The sequence below is a fragment of the Raphanus sativus genome, chromosome 3 (genome assembly GCF_000801105.2).
Source record: "Raphanus sativus cultivar WK10039 chromosome 3, ASM80110v3, whole genome shotgun sequence".
Lineage (NCBI taxonomy): Eukaryota > Viridiplantae > Streptophyta > Magnoliopsida > Brassicales > Brassicaceae > Raphanus > Raphanus sativus.
The window spans coordinates 9435232-9458026 of NC_079513.1; the positions used below are offsets into that span (position 1 = coordinate 9435232).

The 22795-nt window shown below is 34.0% G+C and overlaps 2 protein-coding genes and 1 long non-coding RNA gene across 5 annotated transcripts; all 3 read right to left on the reverse strand.

Moving 5' to 3' along the window:
* Nucleotides 1-2064: 2064 nt before the first annotated feature.
* On the reverse strand, nucleotides 2065-4682 carry LOC130509954 (uncharacterized). Its single transcript, XM_057006285.1, has 9 exons — nucleotides 4305-4682; nucleotides 3684-3957; nucleotides 3472-3586; nucleotides 3277-3401; nucleotides 2938-3016; nucleotides 2745-2856; nucleotides 2513-2670; nucleotides 2327-2446; nucleotides 2065-2239 (listed from the first exon to the last, which is right to left on the reverse strand). Exons 1-9 carry the CDS (start codon nucleotides 4680-4682, stop codon nucleotides 2065-2067), a joined length of 1536 nt encoding a protein of 511 aa, XP_056862265.1.
* A 2379-nt stretch (nucleotides 4683-7061) lies between these two features.
* On the reverse strand, nucleotides 7062-8622 carry LOC130509608 (uncharacterized). Of its 2 annotated transcripts, none has more exons than XR_008943628.1 (4): nucleotides 8343-8622; nucleotides 8135-8238; nucleotides 7651-7965; nucleotides 7062-7296 (listed from the first exon to the last, which is right to left on the reverse strand). It is a non-coding gene; the product is annotated as an uncharacterized LOC130509608 (long non-coding RNA). The 2 variants fall into 2 exon arrangements; XR_008943627.1 differs by having other exon boundaries at nucleotides 8179-8238; nucleotides 8343-8621.
* A 6547-nt stretch (nucleotides 8623-15169) lies between these two features.
* On the reverse strand, nucleotides 15170-21594 carry LOC108836315 (ABC transporter G family member 32). 2 transcript variants are annotated; one of them, XM_057006582.1, is made up of 25 exons: nucleotides 21175-21594; nucleotides 20975-21095; nucleotides 20807-20895; nucleotides 20639-20723; nucleotides 20386-20545; nucleotides 20216-20292; nucleotides 20092-20145; nucleotides 19912-20002; nucleotides 19513-19814; nucleotides 19158-19439; nucleotides 18756-19072; nucleotides 18516-18676; nucleotides 18340-18443; nucleotides 18069-18228; nucleotides 17869-17991; nucleotides 17695-17786; nucleotides 17286-17618; nucleotides 16918-17208; nucleotides 16772-16855; nucleotides 16564-16697; nucleotides 16258-16485; nucleotides 16003-16174; nucleotides 15842-15921; nucleotides 15667-15758; nucleotides 15170-15587 (listed from the first exon to the last, which is right to left on the reverse strand). In XM_057006582.1, exons 1-25 carry the CDS (start codon nucleotides 21447-21449, stop codon nucleotides 15502-15504), a joined length of 3993 nt encoding a protein of 1330 aa, XP_056862562.1. In that variant the 5' UTR covers nucleotides 21450-21594; the 3' UTR covers nucleotides 15170-15501. The 2 variants fall into 2 exon arrangements, with proteins under 2 accessions (XP_056862562.1, XP_056862561.1); XM_057006581.1 differs by having other exon boundaries at nucleotides 15667-15921.
* Between the last annotated feature and the right edge of the window lie 1201 nt (nucleotides 21595-22795).

The following is a 22795-nucleotide window of genomic DNA, read 5'->3' on the forward strand; positions in this document are numbered from 1 at the left end:
TCTATCGCTGAATCATAATCAATTTCATGGTACCCAAGCATGTGTTCCATATTTCTTACTGTTTCATGGGCCAAGTGGCCATTACTTACCGTCTTCAGATCGACGGATATCACAATCTTCGTCTGATATGTACTTGGCCTCTTTATCTTCATGGTGATCACCCTCTTTGGAGATGATAAGATTGGTTCGGTCTCGTGGTCTACAACCCAAGATGGCTTGTTCATATTTTGATTTTGGATGAGATGTTTTAAGATATGAATGAATTGTATAATGGAATCAGGATGTAGGTTTTATATAAGTAGTAAATTCTAAATTCTTTTTTTTAATATATCAGAAGTTAAACACTATTAAGTATATTGAATAGTGATAAGTTACGAAATTCTTAACAAAAACTGATATTGACCATAATAAGTTGATCATAAGTGCAAAAGATATCCCGGTATGAATACTTATATAACCATATTTAGAAATTTTTGTAACTGAATGTTACACTATATAATACTGCATTTATAAGCTTTAGCTTGATCATTTCGTTATTTCTATTCCTTTGATCGGGTTAAAAGCAAACCATATCGATAATATATAGTTTATATTAAATGCTATCATTAAGTTTATATGGTATATACCAAAACTTTATTAAATATATTGAATAGTAATAAGCTACGAATTTGTTTACAAAAACTGATATTGACCGTAATAAATTGATCGTAATTGTAAAAGATTTCTCAGTTTCATCAGGTTTTCACAGATGACTAATACATATTAGTTTTTTATATATATTTCGAATTGAGAGTCTGGTCCGGTGGTAAAGAAGCTTTCGTATATCCTCACGAAGAAGGGTTCGAACCACGATAACAGCATGTTTTTGATTTGAAGACATCAATATACTTTTACAAACGCAGTGTGCCAATATTCCTAAAATGTATAATCTGAACTATTTTTTGGATATAATAATTATGCGGCTACAAAAAAATACACTCTAATCTAAAACTAACGATCTTATTAGTATATAATATTGTGCTTACTACAAAATATATACTCTACAATACGAACGTGGTGATTTAGTATACATATGTAACAAATTACTTTCTGCATTAATAAAGAAATTTATAAAGTATAATATGTGGATATACTTACTAGTTACTATATAGTACTTTATGCACTTTTGACATTACTCGACATTGTTAAACCAAGAAAGAAAAAATGTTTGGACCAATTAATTAAATACGTGTGACAATTTGCTTAAACCAAAAGAAATAACACTGGTGTGGACAAACTAATCAAATTGTAAATGCAACCAGGCTCCGGTTAAGAATCCGGATCGTTACAAATAAATCGATGGTAAACCACTTTAAATCATACTCATTTACTCAAGCAAGTTCTTGGCCTAGCTCAATCTACCAGTTTCTTTTAATTCTAAAAACATTTAGGATGCAGTAATTCTTTATTTTTTTTTTCCATAACGGATAACATATATGAGTCTCAAAGCAAATATGCTTAGGAAAATAAGTTATCACCAAGTTTTATTAATAAAATGCAAACGCTATATTTAGAAAAAAATAAAGACAAAGTAAAGTATATATAAAAACAGCCATAAGACTTCATTGACACCGGTTAAGTACCTCTTAACAACTTATGCCAACCCATATATAAATGGCTACTCCTATTCACAACCAAACGACTTATATAACCCAAGATATCATACAAAGATTTATAGCAAAGCACTAATACTGTTAGACAGAATATATAACATATAAAGTTAAGTTTTTATAGATAATATTACCAAAAGAGATTATAACAAAGGTTGTTACAAAACTCCAAAGGATAATCCAAAGAAAAGGAAAAACAAACGGTAGTCTTAAGCAACCATAAAGCTGCAAACGCCAAATCCAATAAAAGGGAAACAAAGCATAGTATTAAATAAAGTAAAACAAGAATTGAGACTTCCTTAGCCACACTTGGTGCGCTTGGCACCGTCAGACTCAATCCCATCAGCATCCCTTTTGCCCGACTCGCCTGCATGCTCATCCTCCTCACCACCACGTTCCTCAACACTGTCGACTCCTAGTTGGCGTTGGCTTCCGGGGCTTCAAGAGGGAGCACCTTTGTCACAGTCAGAGACCTGGTCTTGCCTTCCAAGTTGTGACTTGAAACCTTCACAATGAACTTCCGTGTATGTCCAATGGTATCAAGCATTTCCTGAGGCACCGGCACTATGGCATCCATCCCAACACTATCACTGTCCCACAACACGTTTGAATATCATCAGACCTCATCTTCTAGATACGCTTTGTGTAAATCTAGTAATCATAGAGGTCTTAATTACCTGGTAATAGCTCTCAACCAACTCAGAAGCTTTCTTCCAGTCAACTCCTCACCGGCATCACCAAGGACGACAAATACGGCTTGCTCACTCTTGTCATATACAGATAACTTTGACAGGTACCTGTAAAAAATAGAGATCAATAACCATAGGAGCCAAATAATGTGTATGGCTAAAATAACCACTCACTTCGCTACACCAACGATCTCACTCTTCCCACACTTCTTACACATAAGGGTGGTTGGTCCTTTAGTTGCCTTAGTATGGCACACACCACATCCTATATAATACCACCCAGATCCATGCACAATATCATCAATAGTTGCTGTGCACTCAAACCAAGCAACCTGAAAATATTTGAAAATTCAGTAAAGACTTACATCATCTCATCGAATCTATACTAATATGGCGATTATATTACCTTAGCAGATGCGTCAGACATGTAGGAGAAGATTTCCTCCAAGGTCGCTGGCTCAGGCTTGATGACAACCTCTGCATTAATTCGACTCGCAACATCCAAATTCGAGTCCAACCTGAAAAAAAATTGTCAAGTCAGAAACGACAACAGTAGAATCATGCAAACGATATTATTATACACGTAATCTGAACCATACCAAGTGAGATAGTCTTGGGTTTCTTTCACCTCACTGTCCAGGAAAACCCGAGAGGACGTCATAGACAATAGAGAGAGCACTAAACAAAACAGTGTACACAATTAGGATACAAAACAATCTAGCTGATAGCTACTAAACTCTGCATAGTTATACCATCACTCAGATGTTCCTAAATGCCTAATAACTGATAAAATTTAATATCAGTTCGTAAACCACTTCTAACTATATAGTTTTCATAGAATCCATATAACTCTGTATTCCCACATCTATAACACACCAATACGTTCACAGTCTTATATAACATCTTAGTGAGCAAGAAAAGCGTGTGGAAATACTAACCTCCATAACGTTTCGGGTTTAAGGTGGTGACTAAGATGACACGCGCAGTGCCTCCACATGCCTTAAACTTGGCACAAAACTCGAAGGCAGCCTTGTCCCAGAGGCATAGTTTCAGCACGGGTTCACTGCGACATCAAACTCTCGCTGGGTAAGATAAACATATGCTGATGTGTTAGAAGTTAGAGAATAACTCACTCATGTGTCTGAACATGGAGATCAACTCGGCGAGATGCAGTTATCTCTGTCTCATCAAGCAGGAAACTTCCATTAGGAACCTGCCCATTCACAAGCTTGATGTGGCCAACATAATCTGCAATTGAAGTCATTCAAATACAAAGTTATATCTCATAACTAAACATGTTTTTGAAAATCAAAGTCTGATAGAGTTTAATGAAGATGAAACTTACCATAAAGACCACCTTTCATGTCACATGCTGCATCAAACTCTTCGTACCCATGAATCCGGAACCGGTCCGTAGGGAAACTGATGGAGCTATCCTCGAGAACAGAGAGGACAGAGTTCCATGAGAAACTTATAGTCACTTCAGAATCAGCGACCCGGAAGCTAGGCTTGCTCCTTGACCCGAAAAACTTATTGAGTCGGTAAGTAGCACCTGCTCTTATGTGACGCATATAAGTCTCCATCCTCCCTTGGGGAATGAAGCCCTGAATCACATTTGCCTGTTGCCAATAGAAAGCCAATTAAAAATTAAGAAAGTAACATAAACAGCAAGAATAAATCAAGCTCTATAAACGCAAGAATCAATCAAAATATCTAACCGTTATGAACAACATAAATAAATTCAATCACCGATTTTTAATTTAAATTAAGTTACTTAAACTGCAAGAAATAGCCAATCTACTTAATCCGAAATGAACAACATCAGAAAAATCTAACGGTATTAATAACAAAAAACTAATTATCTAATATATATATATTCAACCTATGCTCTTTCTATGTTATTAAAACATATAAAGTCGACCAAACAGGTACTAAACTTTCCTATGCAAGAGATACCGGCTTATACCTCTTCATCAATGAGAAGCATCTCGACACCGATAAGAACCTTAGACTGAATATTCCAAGCCTCCCAGAAGTGGATCAACCGGAACCGGACTTCGCCTTCATGGGGCCCTAAGGTCACGTCTCTGAAGGAAATCACATCACCCACTTCGCCGGAGACAATGGATTTGCCCTTATCGCCGATGGGGACAGAGGATTTGTTCCTAACGCCGATTCTGACACCGGAAGAAGCACCGGTTTTGATGACTGGTTTGCCTGGACCGGAGGAGACCGCCGCACCTTTTTTAGACTTCACCAAGTTCACATCGCCGGCAGAGTTACCGGATTTGACGACTGGGTTGACCAAACTGGATGAGACAGCTGATGGGTCCGCTGGCTTCATTGAGGGGACGACGCCGGAAGAAACACCGGATTGAACATCGGATTTGACCGCCGCTTCTCATTTCGAGTTCACTGAGTCGGGAGCACCAGAAAGCTTCATCGCAATAGAAAATCGAGAGGGTAAAATCAATTTGGATGTAAAAGCAACATCGAGAAGGAGAGGTTTTATAGAAGATCCGAAAGAGAAAGCCAAAAGATCCCATTAATGGGATTAATGAGAGATTAAAGAGCGTAAAGGCGTGGGGAAAGAATTGATTTCCCGCACGATAGATTCGCAAACGGAAGAAAGAAGAAGATGAACAGGATCCCAAATCGACAATCGCCTACAGCGATTATGGTTTGATCATCGCGGGAAGGGAAAAGTGATCTAAGCGGTTTCATGGGCTAACGGGCTCGCCGAATCTGCGATAGGTTGACAAAGCCCATACACGAAATTCGATTGAAGCCCAGCAGAGCTAAATGACGGATCCGACGTGGACGAAAACTCCTCTCCTATTGGCTGCCGAGGTGGACAGCTTCTCCATGGCTTATATTAGCCTTTTAGTATAGTATTGATGTTTATTGCAATATTTCTATTTTTATATTAGATATTTACTTATTATTTCAAAGTAATAAAAATGTAAAAATACATCACGCTAAACATGCTCAAGCGGAATAGGCTGCCTAGACTGGACTCCATCCTGATCAGGATGCTTTTCCAGACAGTGATCTACCACATATGGCGAGAACGAAATGGGAGACGCCATCAAGGCAAAAGGACGACCACTGACCAGATGTGCAAGGCCATTGATAGGGTAATGAGGAATAAAATTGTGTCTTTGAAGTATGGGTTGCAACATAAGAATGCAGGATTACTACAAAGATGGTTCCAGCTCTATGGCGGGTAGAAGATATTTTTTAAAAGAAATTTTGCTTCAATTCTTTTACTGTATATCCTGTTAGTCTAAGCCTTATTCTTTTGTAAATGACAATAGTCCTTTTGATTGATCAATAAATTGAAATTTCATAAAAAAAAAATGTAAAAATACATATTTTCAGATAGATGTTTAATGTAGTTTTACATTTCTTATATTGTATATTTACTTAGTATTTATTTTATTAAGAAAATAAAGATAGATGTTTAATGTAGTTTTTCTATTTCTTATATTGTACATTTACTTATTATTATTTTAATATTATGATAGATATTTAATGTAATATTTTTATTTATTATATTCTATATTGCTAATTACTAATTTCACTATTCATTTTTAAATAAATGTTTAATTTAGTTTTTCAATTTCTGATATTGTGTATTTACTTATTGTTTATTTTCTTTTGTATTGTATATTTCTTTATTCTATTTTTTTGCTTTTATATCAAATTATAATATTATGTGAGATGTTTAATGTGATCTTTCTATTATCGTATTGTATATTTTTATCATCTATTTTATTATAAATTTATCAGATAAATATTTAATGTAATATTTCTATTTCTTATATTGTATATTTATTTATTATTGATATTTACTCTTTTTTTAATAATGCCACGTGATTTCTTTTGGAACAATGTTTTTTTTTTGCTGATGTGGACACTAACTAGAGGCTAAAATAAATGTATATTTTTTTTCTTATATAGTATACTAGAGCCGGTCCACCCTACGGGCGGGATGTAAATTTAAAAATATTTAAATTGTTATTGTAAATATATAATATATATATCAAACTGGAATATGTAACTAATATTTATATTTTAAAATTATTATATATATATATATATATCTATATATATATATATATGTCTGATCAGTTTATAATCGACCAATTTTCAGCTTATGATGTTGGTTAATCTGATTCTGGTAAAGTACATGTCTAGCATCATCCATGTTGCGGTTTTATGCGCGTTATGGTTGAATAATCATCTAACAGTTGATGGAATTGATGGATTGTGTCAACTATAATCTCAAAAGTTATTTGAATGAGTTTATTTTTAATCGTAAGTATCTAACATGTGTATTTTGTGTTTATCTTTATTTCTTTTCCTAATACGGGTACGACCGATGACTTTGTGATTATTGAATATAACTTAAATTCTAGAAAGTATTTATGATTTGCAGTGTTCAAATTTTGAAATTTATTAAATACACTTAAATTCTAGAAAGTATTTATGATTTGCAGGTTAAAAATTTGAAATTTATTAATGGCTAAGAAAATATAATAGGAACGTATAGAATGAAAGGTGTGAATACCAAAGGTGAGATCGTGGTGGGGGCTGTATAAATTGGAGAATTAGCGAGACCTAGGGTAAATTGAGAAGAGAGTTGGGCCAGATGCATGATAGATTCCTACTTCACGCTAATCTTTTGTTCTCCTCTTCAAGCACTTCACAACACTCGTGGTGGTGATACTCATGCTGGGTTTATATTTTGTAACTTGCCACAGGAAAAATTGGATCTTTGTATAGAAGAAGAAAATAACACAGACTTTTAAGTCTGATAGTTAGCCATGTACATGATTTTAATCTCTTTTGGTCTCTCCTTCATCTGACAAATCTCATCTTAGCTCTGCATCAGACTCGTGTTTCCTCATCATCCCTTTACTCTCTTCTTCTTCTTATCTTAGTTGTTGTCCCATCTGATCAAACAGAGATTCCATGTATCATTAAACATAGAAGAAAATGACAATTCTTATTTTAGATCATATGAACGAATCTCAGTAGATTTGATGAGCATTGTCTACACTACTTGAAAGCTCAGACAAAATTTGAAAAATAGCCAAACCCTTTATATCACAAAAGCTCATCACAATAATAAGCACACTGTTATTTTTACTCTCGAGATCACTTCAAATCAAATGTTCAAAAAATGTATCTGGAACATGTCTTTTAGCCAGGAGATAGTAGATACAGTATAAGCAGAATAAGCACACTGTTATTTTTGCTAAAGCAAAACGGAAAAAAAAAACAGAAGGCTTCAAGAGAGATGATACCTTTCAACCTCTTCCTTTGGCATATATATCAGTAAATGGCAGTTCATCATCACTATGAAGCAGATACAATAACATTCCAAAACATATATAAAAACGCAACTGGCGAGAAAAGACCAAGCAATATAAAAAAATATTGTAAGAAGCAGATTTCTTCAGAAGAGGGACGACCAAGAGCAATCTGCATCACTTTTTAATGGCCAAGGAAGAAACAGAACCAATAGAACTATATTTCACGACAGTCTCTCTGAAACCCTAAACCATCGAAGGCGTCTACAAAAGAACACACAGCTTTCCAGTTTGCCGTCGTATAATCGTCTGAAACACGTGTAAAGAGGAGAACCTCATCAACAAACAGTATTGAAACTATCTCGCAAAGAGTGAAACAAATGTTCGGATTGAAAATAATGGAAATTTTGAGATCATATGCAGGATTATGTTTTAAAACTACGATGAACATGACTCATGAGTTTGAGGAATCGACAACCTTAGCGTCTACGCGGAGCATGTCTACACCTATAAACTACTCACCACGTTTCTTGCTTCCCAAAATCTAAGCCGCACTGATATCATTGAAGAACAACAGACATCCTTCAAATCAGAGAGTATGATAGATGAGGTAGCCATTATACCCAAAATAATATTCTTTTGATATTAGGAATTGGGAGGATGATGCTCAAAGGATGAAGCCTAACCTTTATATAGGTGGAGAATCACCGCATGGAAGAGGGATAAGATTCACTGAATGAGAGATCCTGGCTGTAGTGGGTCGGAAATTGTTAATGACAATGAATCAATGCAACTTGTAACGGTTTGGTAGTGAACAATCGAGACGACACGATCAGACATCAACGCATAGATTACTCATGAAGTCTCCTCTCACACGACCTCTCAGAACCTCCATTGTTAGAACCGTAATCAGATTTCAGAGGAGCCGATGAATCCTAAACTCTGGAAGGTGAAGGTGAAAACTGGGCTAAGCTTTTGTTTCTTTCTAAGCCCATAACACATTAAACAAAGCCCACACATAATTACGTAACTTAATGAAACGATGCGTTTATGAGAGACAGGACACGTGTCGCGTTGATAGCCTTTGAGTTTATGACCTGTCCGCCTACGTGGACAAATGAAAAACTGATTAAAACATATTAATTGGTAAAATATAACTAAAACAAAATAACATTATTGTGAATATATTGTTAATAATTTTTTGTTTTATTATAAAATATTGTAATGCAAATGTCAATATCTTGTTGAAAATAATTTGTTTAGTAATATTATGATTCAAATGTCAAAAATGTTATATTTTTTTATCAATCCTTTGAATTTTATAGTTTATCTTATACTATTAATTTAGGTTCTTACAAATTTTTAGCCATTTATGAGACTGTAAATATTTATCACACTTATGCAATATATTTTATTGTGTCATACGATTTATGGGTTTTACCCAATATATTTTATTTTACGTTATAATCACTTGATAGTAAATTTTAATATACTTTATAATTTAATCTTCAGCTATTTGATATATATCTTGGTTGTTGATCATCATATTAAAAAAAAAAGATCATCATATTTGTCAAGATATGTCAACTACCGCTTGGTTGTATATATTTAGACGCCGTAGTCTGATTTGTCATCTTTTCATGTTTTTGGCTGTAAGCTTGTAAACATTAAATCATCAAATTGATGTACTGAAAGAGCTAACTCATTCATTGTACCTACTAAGAAACTCACTCATTCTTAACTTTTTTCACCCTATTTTGGGGTCTTTTGTGGACCTCTCAGGGTTCCTAACAACATACCATAGTGCTTTCACGAAGCGTATAATAGAGTTTATATAATCATAAATATGAAAAGCTGAAAATGCATAGATAGAAACAAAATTACTAATTTCTTCCCTTGTAAGTTTGTCATATCAAAAAAAAATAGTCCCTTTACATTTTTACCAAAAAAAGTTTGTCATATATCATATCATTAACCAAACCAATTGTTGGGTCTAGATTCACATTCACCTGCAAGTTTGGAAACAATTGGGCCTCGCTAATACAACCTGACTAATGCATAAAGCCCATAAATGTGAAAGATAACTACTTATTAAGCGAAGTTGACGTTTGTACACGAATAAAAAAGATCACGCCTTACAAAAATGATTATATTATCTCTCTGCTTTTGACCAAAGCGGACAAACCTTTGAGTTCTGGTTTCTCTCTCTCACTGATACAGCTATGGTTCTTCTTGCGAGAACGATTTTGCTTTTGTTCTTCTGTGTGAATCTCGGCCGCCCGTCGTTCATAAGCGCAGACGATTCTGACAATTGATTTAGACTGGAGATCTGGACTTCACTCTAAGGTCCAAAGTCTCTAAATCGTAAATTACTTGTTTTGGTTTCAGTACTCCTGCAAGCTATTGTTTTATGTCCAACAAACTATATAAGGCTCTCCTCACGGTTTGTCATACTGTAGATAGTGTTCAAAGGTTTGTTTATACTAACCTGCTTGTGTGTCGTTAATCTCTGGCTCTGTCTCCTCCACGACAATTCTGGATCTGGATCTCGGTCCTTCTTTAGCTGATCTCTCACCGTCACCACCTCCTGTGCACCTGCCGACGACTACTCTCTGACACATATGAACAAAACAAATAAAACTTCTTTAGCTAATATAAATAAATGAAAAAATGAAGAAGGCGGTGGAAGTTTAAGCAATCAATACCTGATAATCTGACTATGTTTTGTAAGTTCACTTGAAGTAGGGATGGTGGTTGATGATCTTCAAGCTTCCCTGGTTAAACATAATAAGGAACTCCGTATACATGATATGAAACTTTAAAAGAAGAATTTGAAAATAATACTACCTCAAGTGTCGATATGAAAACTGTCTCATCAAACACTCTGAATATTTCTATTAGTTCATTTGTAATTTTATTATCCAAGTTGTTTCTTAATCTTCACTTTAACTAAAAGGTTTTAGTATATACATACTATACCTAAGAAGTGTTTTGAGACCTTATATAGATGCCTCCATTGCCATCAATGTCCACATCGATCAGCACCTCCCAAAACTCCACCTTTGGATTCTTCCCCGTTGATTTCATCATTTTCTTTAGCTTCTCCTTCGTGATGAACCCTGTTTCACACACACAACAAATATAAAATTCATCTTATCATCAGTTCGATGATCTGTTTGTATAAATAAAAGTTGTGTATTGAGTAAGACTAAAGTAAACAACGACATACCAACTGAGTCTTTGTTGATGAACAGAAGACTTCGTAAAACTCTTGGTCTGCTCATCGGTGAAATCAACCGCCATTGGTCTAAGCTTTTTGCAATGGGGCTCACATTATGTATCTGTTGAAACCTGATCAATGTGAATTTCAACGGATCATTAATATCGACTCTACCTAACAGGAAAATCAAAAACAATAATGAACAACAGGATCAAGATCACCGTGAAACACTACAAATGCTAATAAACACGATACAGTTCGCTGAGAACAATAAATCAGACCAAATAAGAGATTTTTTATTTAAAAAAAATAATCATGAGAAATAAAAAATTAAAAACAGAATAACACAATCAGAACTCATAAATACGATGACTGTAAATACGAACTTAGAACAATCGATATATAGATGAAAACGGTAATGAACACTCACATTATCATCCACCAGGAGCAAATCCACCCACATAAGCTCCGCACCAAGTTTCAACTTTCCCTAGCCTCCCAATAACGAAGCAGCCTCGCCTCGACAACCGATGAACACCGACCGGACTTCAAGTCAGAAAAACATCATTGTGTTAGCCACGAAGAGAGAATAGTAAGAGATGAGTATGAGAAAGATGAGTAGCAGATAGATTGTGGAGATCGCGAACCGCTCAAGAGAGATACTAACCTGTTTATACCGAAATTGCCGACGAAACAACGCAACTAAAGACGATTAAAGAGGTAAACTCACCGTTACGGATCTTAATCGTCTCCACCGCCGCACCATCGCTCAGAGGAATCGAAGATGAAGAGATGTGAAACGAAGTGAATGATTAGGGTTGGGGCATGGGCCACAATAAACTAACAAAAGACAAAGCCCAAAAACCCACCTCAATAACCCAATTCGCAGCGTTTCATTTAAAGTGACGTGTCAAGCTGTGGGGCTGCGAATTTCTGAGCTGTCATCTGATGTGGACACCCCAGAAGGGATTAAAACCCTCTTTTATATATAAAGATTTAATGTTTCTAATTGTTTTGCTTTTCTATCAAATTGCAATATTACGATATATGTTTAATGTTATATTTCTATTTTATATTGTATATTTAGTTATTTTATTATACATTTTTCAAATAGATCTAGATGTAATATTTCTTTTTCTTATATGATATATTTTTCTTTACGTTGATGACAAAAAAAGATATTTATTTATTATCTATTTCTCTTCTATTTTATATTTACTTGATTATTTTTAGTTTATATTTTTTCAACTAAAACCAAAATATACAGATGTTTAATACTCAATGATATATCATTTTGATATAATATTATTATAAAAATATTATATCATATTTTTAAATATGATATAATATTAAATATTAATTATTGATTTCATATTTATCAAGGGTCCACCCCGGTTCTCAATGTTTTAATCATATTATCTAGCAGTAAGTTGAAACCGAGAGATGTTAATTCATAATTAGCATTGCACCACCAAATGAAACACTATTAAGAATTATAACAGGTTTATAGTAAAAAACAAAGGACAATAATTTAGAGAATAAATTTATATGGGGTTAATCCGTGCTACACACAGAGCAATTTTTGGTTTTCGAATGTTAACTATATAACTATTATTTTGGACGTTGTATTCTGGATTTTATGTTTGTATAAATACATGAGTGCTTTCTATTTATGATTTTTATAATTTAAAGTTTTCATATTTTTATGTTAAAATTATTGTATTGTAGTGTTGATGTAAGCATTTTTGTGATGTTTGAATTTTGTTTGTTGTTTGTGTAATTACCCTAAATAGTTTTAGTGGTTAACCATTTATTTTATGGAAATAGAAAATAATGGCACAAGAAGTAACATATATCAAAAATATATCTAATTACAAATATTATATATTTACACATATATCCTTCAAAATCAGAAAACTATACATTTTCAGGTAGATGTTTAATGTAGTTTTTCATTTCTAATATCGTTTATTTACTTATTATTTAAATTTTCTTATATTGTATATTTATTTATTCTTTTTTTTGTTTTTATATCAAATTGTAATATTACGCTACATGTTTAATGTAATATTTATTTTTTAAATTGTATATTTACTTATTATTTATTTCACAATATATTTATAGATAGTTATTTAAAGTACGTATTTTTCTATCTCTTATATTGTATATATACTTATTATTTATTTTTCTTATATTGTATATTTACTTATCTAATGTTACGATATATGTTTAATGTAACATTTTTATTTCTTAATTGTAAATTTACATATTATTTTTCGTTGCTTATATTGTATATTTACTTATTATTTATTTTTTTATATTATGTAATTACTTATTCTAATTGTTTTGATTTTATATGAAATTGTTTTGATTTTAGCATATTATTTTTGCTTACCCCTTAGTTTTCCTCAAAATTTACCAATATATGCCACTGGATTAAAATTCAAAGTTTTGACAATATTAATAATAACCTTCCATAATATATATTCCTATATTTAAGCAGTCCTATAAAAATTGATATCAATCAACAACCGCAACATCCTTATTTATTTATACTCCTTCCTATACATAATCTTATTAATTAAATTACCTTATGTTATTTGAAACATGCTTACTATATTTACTATTGTAAGATCTTCAATTCCTTTAACTATTGTTTACGGAAGTTATACAAGTTACATGTAACATGTAGTAGATCAATTATGTTTTTAAAGTTGATTTATATTAAAACAAAACTGATTTAAAATATACATATATTCAAAAAATTATTTTTACTAAAATAGTTTCTAATAACCATTATTAAAAATGTTTTAATATATGTGATTATTGAAAATATAATATATATGATTATTTATATGATAGTACGTAAAATACTATTAATTATATGTTTGATTTGTCAAAAAAAAATTAGATGTTTGATGTGTTTTTAAGGAAAAAATAGATTGTGAATTAGAGGTGGACGTACGGATACCCATTCGGGCTCAGTTTAGGTTTGTTTGGGTTTTGGGTTTTCGGGGTCAAAGATTTCAATTAAATTCGGATATTTCTAAATTTTGGTTCGGATTCGATTCAGATCTTTACGGGTTTTTTCAGGTTCGGATAACCCATTTAAATTCATTATATACTTCAAATTTCTCAAAATATATTAAAAGTTATATATTACATATAAATTTGAATAACATATATCAGAATACCTGAACTTAACATATAAATCTATTTGATTTAAATATTTAGATAAAGAATCAATAATTATGTTAAGTATTTTTGGTGATTTGAGTATACTTTAACTATTTAAGATATTTACATTTAATTATTTATATATATTTTTAATTATTTAAACCAACTTATAAGTACCATATATATTATGGATGTTTTTATATACATTAACTCTAAAAAAATAATATATACAAGTATATAAATCTATTTCAAATACATTCAGATATCTGAAATTAGCCCTGCGACTTCGGTTTTCCGAAACCGAACCGAACCGAACCGTCGGTTTTCGGTTAACCGAAGTTTTAAAAAAAAATTCCGAAATAAACCGAATGAAATTTCGGTTCGGTTCGGTTCGGTTATCGGTTTTTTTCGGTTTTCAAATTTATTTCCGAAAATAACCGATTTTAAAAAATTTCGGTTAATTTTGGTATAGTTTTTCCAAAATATTCGGGTATTTTCGGTTAAAATCGGTTATTTCGGATAGTTTCGGTTATTTTTGGGTTATTCGGTTATTTTCGGTTCGGTTTTTCGGTTATTTTCGGTTATTATCGGTTATTTTCGGTTTTTACAATTTTTAATTTTTTTAAAAAAAATCGAAAACCGAACCGAACCGAACCGATAACCGAATTAATTTTCAAACCCATACCGAATTGAACCGAATTGAAAACCGAACCGAACCGAAAACCGAAAAAAACCGGTTCGGTCCGGTTCGGCCCATTCGGTTCGGACAAAAATCGCAGGCCTATCTGAAATACTTTGGTTCAGATTGGATCCGGTTTCACTTCTCTAAATACCAATTTTTTTATACTTAATTAATTTTGGTTCGGGTTTTGTATTTTTTTGAATCGAGATCAGTTCGATTTTTTAGATTCAGTTTTTTGCCTAACTCTAATATTGACATGGAAAACAACATATTTTATAAAAATATACACCCGCACGGGCGTGCGGATCAAAATCTAGTTATATTTTATTTTTATTAATATAGATTTATGCTATATGATACTTATGTGGAACAAATGAATTCACACAGAATAATAGTACAAGGCAAGGTCTTATCGATCCGTAGTACTGTACATGTAAAGAGTGAAAAAGTTATGTAATACATTACAGTTTCAGATACAAAGTCTCCAATGTATAAATAAATAAATAGGTATGTTCATGTATTTGTATGTATAGATTAATAAATGGGAGAGTTGGTTGGAGTATATGATAATTTGGTGACCTATCTTCTTTGGAAATTGAAGGCTTTAATGGCGAAAGCAAAGACAACAGAGAAGAAGACGCAAAAGGCAACAACCATAATAGCGGAGACACCCAAGAAGTCATGTTTGTATCCCATCACATCCTCAAGAAGTTGTTTCACCATTACTTGATGAACACCGTCCGATAGCTTCACCTGTTTCTCATCATCACCGTACTGAGACACCAATAAACCGTAGAGTGTCCATGCTACCGGATTTGCCCAGTAGTACCATCTCCACCACAACGGAATCCTCTGTCAAAATCAATCCAAAGTAAATAATTGTTATATATGTGCCAATGATCAATGAGTTAAAATGTCTAAGCTACTTTACCTTGTATGGGATCATGAAACCGCTGAAGAGGTTCCAAAGCATGTAAAAAGGGGCAGCTATAATTGCGGCAACGTTGTGGTTTGGGGTGATTGCTGTTGTCATCATCCCGTAGAAGGTGAAGTACAAAATCGAAAAATACATGAAGAATAAGTACCACAAGAACTTCACTGCTGACCATTCGAAAGAGGCCATCGCATAGAATATGGTACTATATATAGTGGACTGTGCTAACACGTATGGAAACTCTATAAACACCTGAAAAAATTACCAAAATTTGTTAGTCTTTGTCGTTTCAGAACTCAGAAAGAAAGAGAGAAAATAAAAAAGATGTGTGACCTGTGCAAATGCAAAGGGAAGTGCTGAGTACATTCCCGCTGCTCTCTCACGGTACGAAACAAATCTTTCAATAGAAACAACGGGCTGTGCAGCGGTTGCGTTGGTGATTCCAATGAACAGAACCGCTGCGTACATGGATCCCATTGCATTGAATAATTGTTGTTGAGTGTCCCTATACATGAGGAAATTGTAGGAATGGGTTAATAACATGCATACTCTCACAGTAATGGTAATGGAGATTAGTAAAAAAAATACCTTTTGGCACCAAATTTCCAACATATTGTTCCAAGCATTAGAGAGATAACCACAGTGTAGAAGAAGCGAACGGCAGTGTATTGCGGGTTCCGCCAATAAGACAAGTTTTGTTTCCACAGGCAAGCAACAAACTGACTATAGAACGATTGAGAGTATCTGGTCGGAAACTCAAGTTCTTGTGTACTATTGCTTGGCTTGCTTAGCCCTTCGATCAGCTCCTTATTGCGTCTGCAATTGAACAAAGATGGAAAATAAGGTAAAACCAAACATCTGAAAAGCTAACTTGTATAAAACCAAGTCACATACCGACACAGATTTGAGTTCCTATATATTTCAGCAAAATCAACACCAAGCCGGTGTTCCTCTGTCGAAGAGGTGACATCAAGCATCCATGCTGCCGGATTATGGCCCTTTTTGATTTTTTGTACCCCTTCAATAGACTAAGGAAAAAAAAAAGAATCAAATCAAGACTTAGATTTAATTATGAGGCAAGATCAAGAACTACATGAGCTACCTCGAAATACTTGATAAGGTCACAAGACTTCTGGCCGAGTGGACCGGCATATATTAGCTCACCACCACGTTTCATGAACAAAAGCTGCATTAACCAAGGGACTTTAGCTGCATTTATCAAAATCAAATTGTTTTGAAGAAACCAACCTCGTCAAATGATTCAAAAATATCAATGCTAGGCTGATGAATCGTGCAGACGATGGTTCTTCCAGTGTTGACTATATTCCGTACAGTTCTCATCACAATGGCAGCAGCCCTTGCATCCAATCCTGAAGTTGGCTCATCCATGAATACTATAGAAGGGTTTGCAACTAGCTCGACTGCAATTGTTAACCTTTTCCTCTGTTCAGTTGATAAGCCATCAACTCCAGGTAGTCCCACCAATGCTCCACTCAAGGAGGTCAGCTCCACCAACTCCATCACCTCATGGACAAAAGCCTCAAGAATTCAAAAAGTTTAGATGATGTCAGCATGATCCAGAACTAAAACATATGATGGAAATTATATTATGTTACCCTTTGCGTCTCTGAGTCAATATCTGATGGTAAACGAAGGCATGCAGAGAACAGTAGAGACTCAACAACAGTTAAGCATGGAGAATGAACATCGTTCTGCTCACAGTAACCTGAGATTCTTGCAAACGTTTCCTGCCTTTTGGGAAAACCAGATATATACACGTCGCCTTCTATGGTCCCACCTGTTTTTCTTCCAGCTAAAACATCCATGAGAGTTGTTTTACCAGCACCACTTACTCCCACCAGTGCTGTAAGCACACCTGGTCTAAAAGCTCCAGTAATATTCACAAGTAGCTGTAACCTATCTTCTAGTATCCCTTGTTCTTTTAACCCCTGAAACTTTCGTTGCATTAGATACAAACATATATAATAGGTTCAGTCTGATTGATTGTAGAAACATGTATCATACCAATGGAACGTCCACATAGTAATTGATATTGCTGAAAGACAGAGAGAGTTTTTGAAACGGGAGCACCATTCCTCGATTCTTAAAATATTTCCCTGAACCAAACAACTGTAAGCATTAGCTTCTTTCGGTTCAGTAAACAGATGAGAAAGAAAAACGTTTTTTTGTTTCACTCACCATGTATTGAGCCTGAATGCTCTAAGTACTCTCTTAGTTCTACAACAAACTCATCGCCTTTCCTTTTCTTTTCTCTCTCGTCTAACTCTTCTCTAGACACAACAGCTTGTAACTTACCCCAAGCTATGAAAGGATATGAACAAAAATTAGCAAAATGATAGTTAATGCTTTTCACAGAGAGAAATGAAAGAGAGGCTTACGGTTGAGGTAAGCTAGGAACAGCGTAAAGAGCAAATTGAAAAGAATTGTGTATCCAAGCAAGGCACCAACACCGATCCAATACCAGTAGCTCCCAGAGAATAAACTTCTTCCATGTAGCAAAGCTAAACCAAGAGAGTCGTTGGTGTGATTCCCAGCTCTCTTCATAGACAGAAAAAAGTAAACATTGACTACAATAGTCTATGCCATATTCTACAAAATTATATGTAAAAAAAAAGCAAGTTGGAGTAGACATTTTGGTAATATTTTCACCTTTTGCCAAGAATGGCCGAGGAACTCGTTCACGGAGGCTGCATTTTGAGCATACATTAAAGGAGAAATCCAGTATCCCCAAATCCACCAGTTGGGTATACTATCTGAGTAATGAAACAGGAAAAAATGAATATTCATGAAAGATAAAAAAACTCCAAGAAAGAGTATAAAAACACCTCTGGAAATTATAAATCCTCCAAGAGTCATGACCACAAGCATTGCAAAGGATCCAAACGTATTGGCAACTATCATATGTCGGCCTAAAGAACCCATCACCCGGAAAAGACTCAGTGACATCTGATGCAGAAGGAAATACAGCAAGAACTGCTGAAGAAACCTGAAGAGCAGAGTGGACTTCACTGTTGAAAAAAGCAATCAAACCTTATCCAAATAATCTTTTATGAGAATGAATGTACCTTGAGAACTGTGGATCGTAACCAATTGTGTAATATGTAACTGCCACCCATGTGGCAGACTCTATTATTGAAGTAGGAACACTCAACAGCCAAGAAGGTAATGTATAAGCCCAGCTCGGGTAAAAATGCAAGTCTCTGTGCTTATAAAGGACCGGAAGCTTGGCTACTAGCATCGGAACCTCTGTGAATCCATTAAACAGAATGATGACCATGGAGAAGTAGAGCGACCCAAGATATATGTTGCCATCATCAACAGTGTTGTGATGCATTGTTGTCCGGCAAAAGACAGTCATTGTAATCACGGCAACTAAAAGAAGCTGCAAAAACGCATAGTATGTGGAGTGAATGAGTTAAAATAAAGGTATATCAATTACATGGAGACAAATCATTTTGGAGCCAAACCTGAACAAACTTGAACACATAAATAAATGCATTCTGCTTCATCAGTTGCTTCTGCCAGGAGAAGTTGATCTTGAGGAGTTCACTCCTCTTAACACCGTATTGGGATGTAGATAAAGCGGCTGAATGATTGAACCGCTTGTCAAATGGAACATCGAGTTTCTTTGCCAACTTCTTACCCGTTGGATACGAACGAAAAGCTTCAGCAAACTTTCCAGGTGGTACATAGCTATAAGGCCGAAAAGGGACTGACCAGTACTGCTGCTGGTCTTTCTTCGAAGTGACCTATTAATAGAAACTTATTTAGATTTTTTTTTTTTTTTTGGAAACAGCAATAAATCTGTTATTTAAACCTTACCTCTTGCAAGAAATCTGCAACATTTTTTCTCTCAGGGCAACTAAATCCCATGGATGAAAAGAAGTCAAGAACCTCGTCACGAGGCCCCTGGTAAATAATCTGTCCCTCGGACATGAGAATGACATCGTCGAATAACTCGTAAGTCTCGGGAGAAGGTTGGAGTAAAGAAATGACAGTGGTTCCTTCAAGCGCGTGAGTTGAATGCCTCAAATACATGATAATCTGATGAGTCGTTGAACTATCTAAACCATTTGATATTTCATCCATGAAAAGGACTCTTGCTGGACCTACTAACAGTTCCCCTGTGTGAATATTCAAATCCCCCACTCAGTTTGTAATCTATCTACTATCTAAATAAATCTAATATGAACAAAAAAAAAAAAATGAACCCAGTCACACCTGTTGTGAGCCGCTTCTTCTGCCCCCCTGAGATTCCTTTAATCATCTCATCTCCCACCAATGTGTCAGCACATGTGTCCAACCCTAAAATCTTTTTATTGGATGTACGAGAATTTCAGAAACTATAGGAAAAGGACAATCACATCTTCATATGTTTTAGTCAAAGGCTATGGAGGATACCTTCATAATGTACTCTACCACGAGGCTTGTCTCTTGTCCCCCAAGAGCTAAAGACTAGAGAGTTTGAAAAAAAAAACTAATTAGAATCAAGGGGATGATTAAATCTAGGGAAATAAATGGTTACCTTCATAAATATATCAAGATCTTCATCAGGTACTATTCCTGCAAGCTTTTCCCTTCTTGCTAGCTCCACTAGCATATCTGTTTATGCAGTTTGTTTTTTATGTCAAACAAAAGGCATAATCCACTCCCCACACACACACACACACACACAGCTTCGTACTAACTACTTACCATATTTAAATCCAACACCTTGACAACGACCAGCAAACTCGAGATTTTGCCTCACAGTCATCTCTGCCACATGCCAATCCTGTTGGCTTACATATGCCGACGTCCTCGGCGCTATTATCTCTTTTAAATTGTATCCATTGTATGTTATTTTCCCAGATGTCTTCATATACGAATAGCCAAGAAAATATATCAACCCCAAGAAGAGTATTAAAGAGGATTAGCTAATAGTTTATTAGCTAAGATTGTTGAGCACCTGAAGATTGTTTCCGAGGCGTCCAGCTAAAGCTAAGAGTAGTGTAGTCTTTCCGGAACTTGGAGGACCGAGTAGTAGTGTCAATCTGTAGAGCAGAGACATTAAAAGAAATAGACAGAAGACTTGTAATGATGATAATTGAAGAGAAAATAGATGTATTAAAGATACCTTGAAGGTCTAATAATGCCACTGATATTGTCTAGGATGGTTAATTTGCATCTTTGCCCACCATACAAACGTATATTCCTTAAAAAAGCCTGTTTAATTAAGCAAACGTTTCCTTTATTATTACACACAATAAAAATAAAAAAGGAGATGAAGAAGATGAGGAATCACTTCTGCCATGTTAATGATGAAATTGGGAATTGTCGGTAACGCTCGACTTCCAACATGGACGAATGATTCGACCATCAGATTCTGAAACCGAACTTCAATCTTGGGGAATTTCAAATCCACTCTGCCAAACACAACAAAAGAAAATGTTAAAATTATTCAAATTTGCATTTTGAAAGGAGAAAAAAAGAAAAGGAATTTACGCATCGAATCTCTTCCTGACGCGAGCGAAGAACTGTTGAGGATCATTTTCGGCAGAGTTAACAAGGCGATCGAGGAGAAGACGTTGGTGGCTAGCTTCAAGGGTACCAATTCTGATCTCTTTAGACTCACCGATCTCATCCCTGAAAATGCCTCGACGGACACGAGAGTAAGTCGGTAGTCGCTGCAGCGCCGCCCATCGAAGCTCTTCTTCGTCCTCCACTTCGTCTTGGAACGAAGTCGAACGCGAGAATGCGTTCTCCGTCGAGTTCCACATCCAGTAAGAGAGAAGCTGAAGAATGGAGATGAGAGGTTTTCGTCTTCTTGTGTCAGATTAATCTCACACCACCACAAGAACAAGATAACTGGCAGGTGAAGCTGCCATTAATGCCCCCATTTCTCTCTCTCATCTGTACGTTAAAGTGAAATAAACAGTTGAGGAGAAGTGAGACTAATTAATAAGCGGGAAAAAAAGAACAAATAATAGGGGGACCAACACTAATCGTAAGGGACAAGTGTATAAATGGACCATCGGACTATAGTTATACAATAATTTTATTTAATATTTTTAATTTAACTAGGTAAATACCCGCGCTACGCTGCGGCGGAAATTTTTATATACGATTTTTTAAGTAATATTCATATATTTTAGATATATAGAACTTTTTCAATTCTTGAAATTTAAAGAATATTTGGTAAAAAAATGTAATTAGTGTATATCAGTATAAGTTAGATCCAAGTGAAATGACTCATTCTTAATATATACTAGATTTTAACCCGCACGTTCGTGCGGATATATTTATATTTTTTAAATATATTTTATATTATTAAAATGTTTTAAATATATAATTTCTATTTTAGTGTTATATATTGTATTACTATATCATATTATTGTTTATAATGGTTTTTCTAAAAAAATTTACTTTGTTATTGATTTTTATTACTTACTAATATATTTTCGAGTTAGGTAAAATAAAATAAAAATATGAAATACTCAAATAGAGAACCCCATTCAAATTATGTTGTTTTCTTTAATTTAAACATTTTGCATATAATACATTTTTAAATTTTATTTATTTATATTATAGAAAATAAATATGACTAAAATAATTATATTTACATGTTGTGTTTAAGAAAATATACTTTAACATATCTCATTTTAGTATTTTACGGGATTTATTTATTTTAAATAATATAATCCTATTGTTTTAGTAAACTTTATACATAGTAGTATCTATCATACTATTTTATTAAATTTATTATATAGGATATTTGTTTTGGATGTTATGATATTAAGTTCTATTTTTTTTTTAAAATTAAGACGTCAAAACATTAGGTTACTTTAAATTTTTACAACATATATAGTTAGTTTTTTTCAGGTACATTTCAAAAAGTTAATCTTTATTATCCATGATTTTGTCTTTTGTAAAGTTTGAAATATTATCATTTTGAGTTTGAATATTTATTTTCAAAATAATATATTTTTCGAGACAACTTTGGAAAATTACACAACTATTTGAGTTTGGAATAATACATGAATTTTGAATTTGTTTTGGTACTACATTACTGTATTATTTTATAAAATATTTGAATTTTTGGTGATATTTTTAATTCTTTTATCAA

Coding starts and splice junctions, on each gene's coding strand:
- LOC130509954 (XM_057006285.1), bottom strand. CDS start 4,682: ATGAAGCCAGCGGACCCATCAGCTGTCTCATCCAGTTTGGTCAACCCA. Junction 3,587..3,683: donor CATGAAAGGTGGTCTTTATG/GTAAGTTTCATC, acceptor CTTCAATTGCAG/ATTATGTTGGCCACATCAAG. Junction 2,240..2,326: donor TGGTTGAGAGCTATTACCAG/GTAATTAAGACC, acceptor GTTGTGGGACAG/TGATAGTGTTGGGATGGATG.
- LOC108836315 (XM_057006581.1), bottom strand. CDS start 21,449: ATGTGGAACTCGACGGAGAACGCATTCTCGCGTTCGACTTCGTTCCAA. Junction 21,096..21,174: donor GTCAGGAAGAGATTCGATGC/GTAAATTCCTTT, acceptor TGTGTTTGGCAG/AGTGGATTTGAAATTCCCCA. Junction 20,293..20,385: donor AGGTGTTGGATTTAAATATG/GTAAGTAGTTAG, acceptor CTGCATAAACAG/ATATGCTAGTGGAGCTAGCA.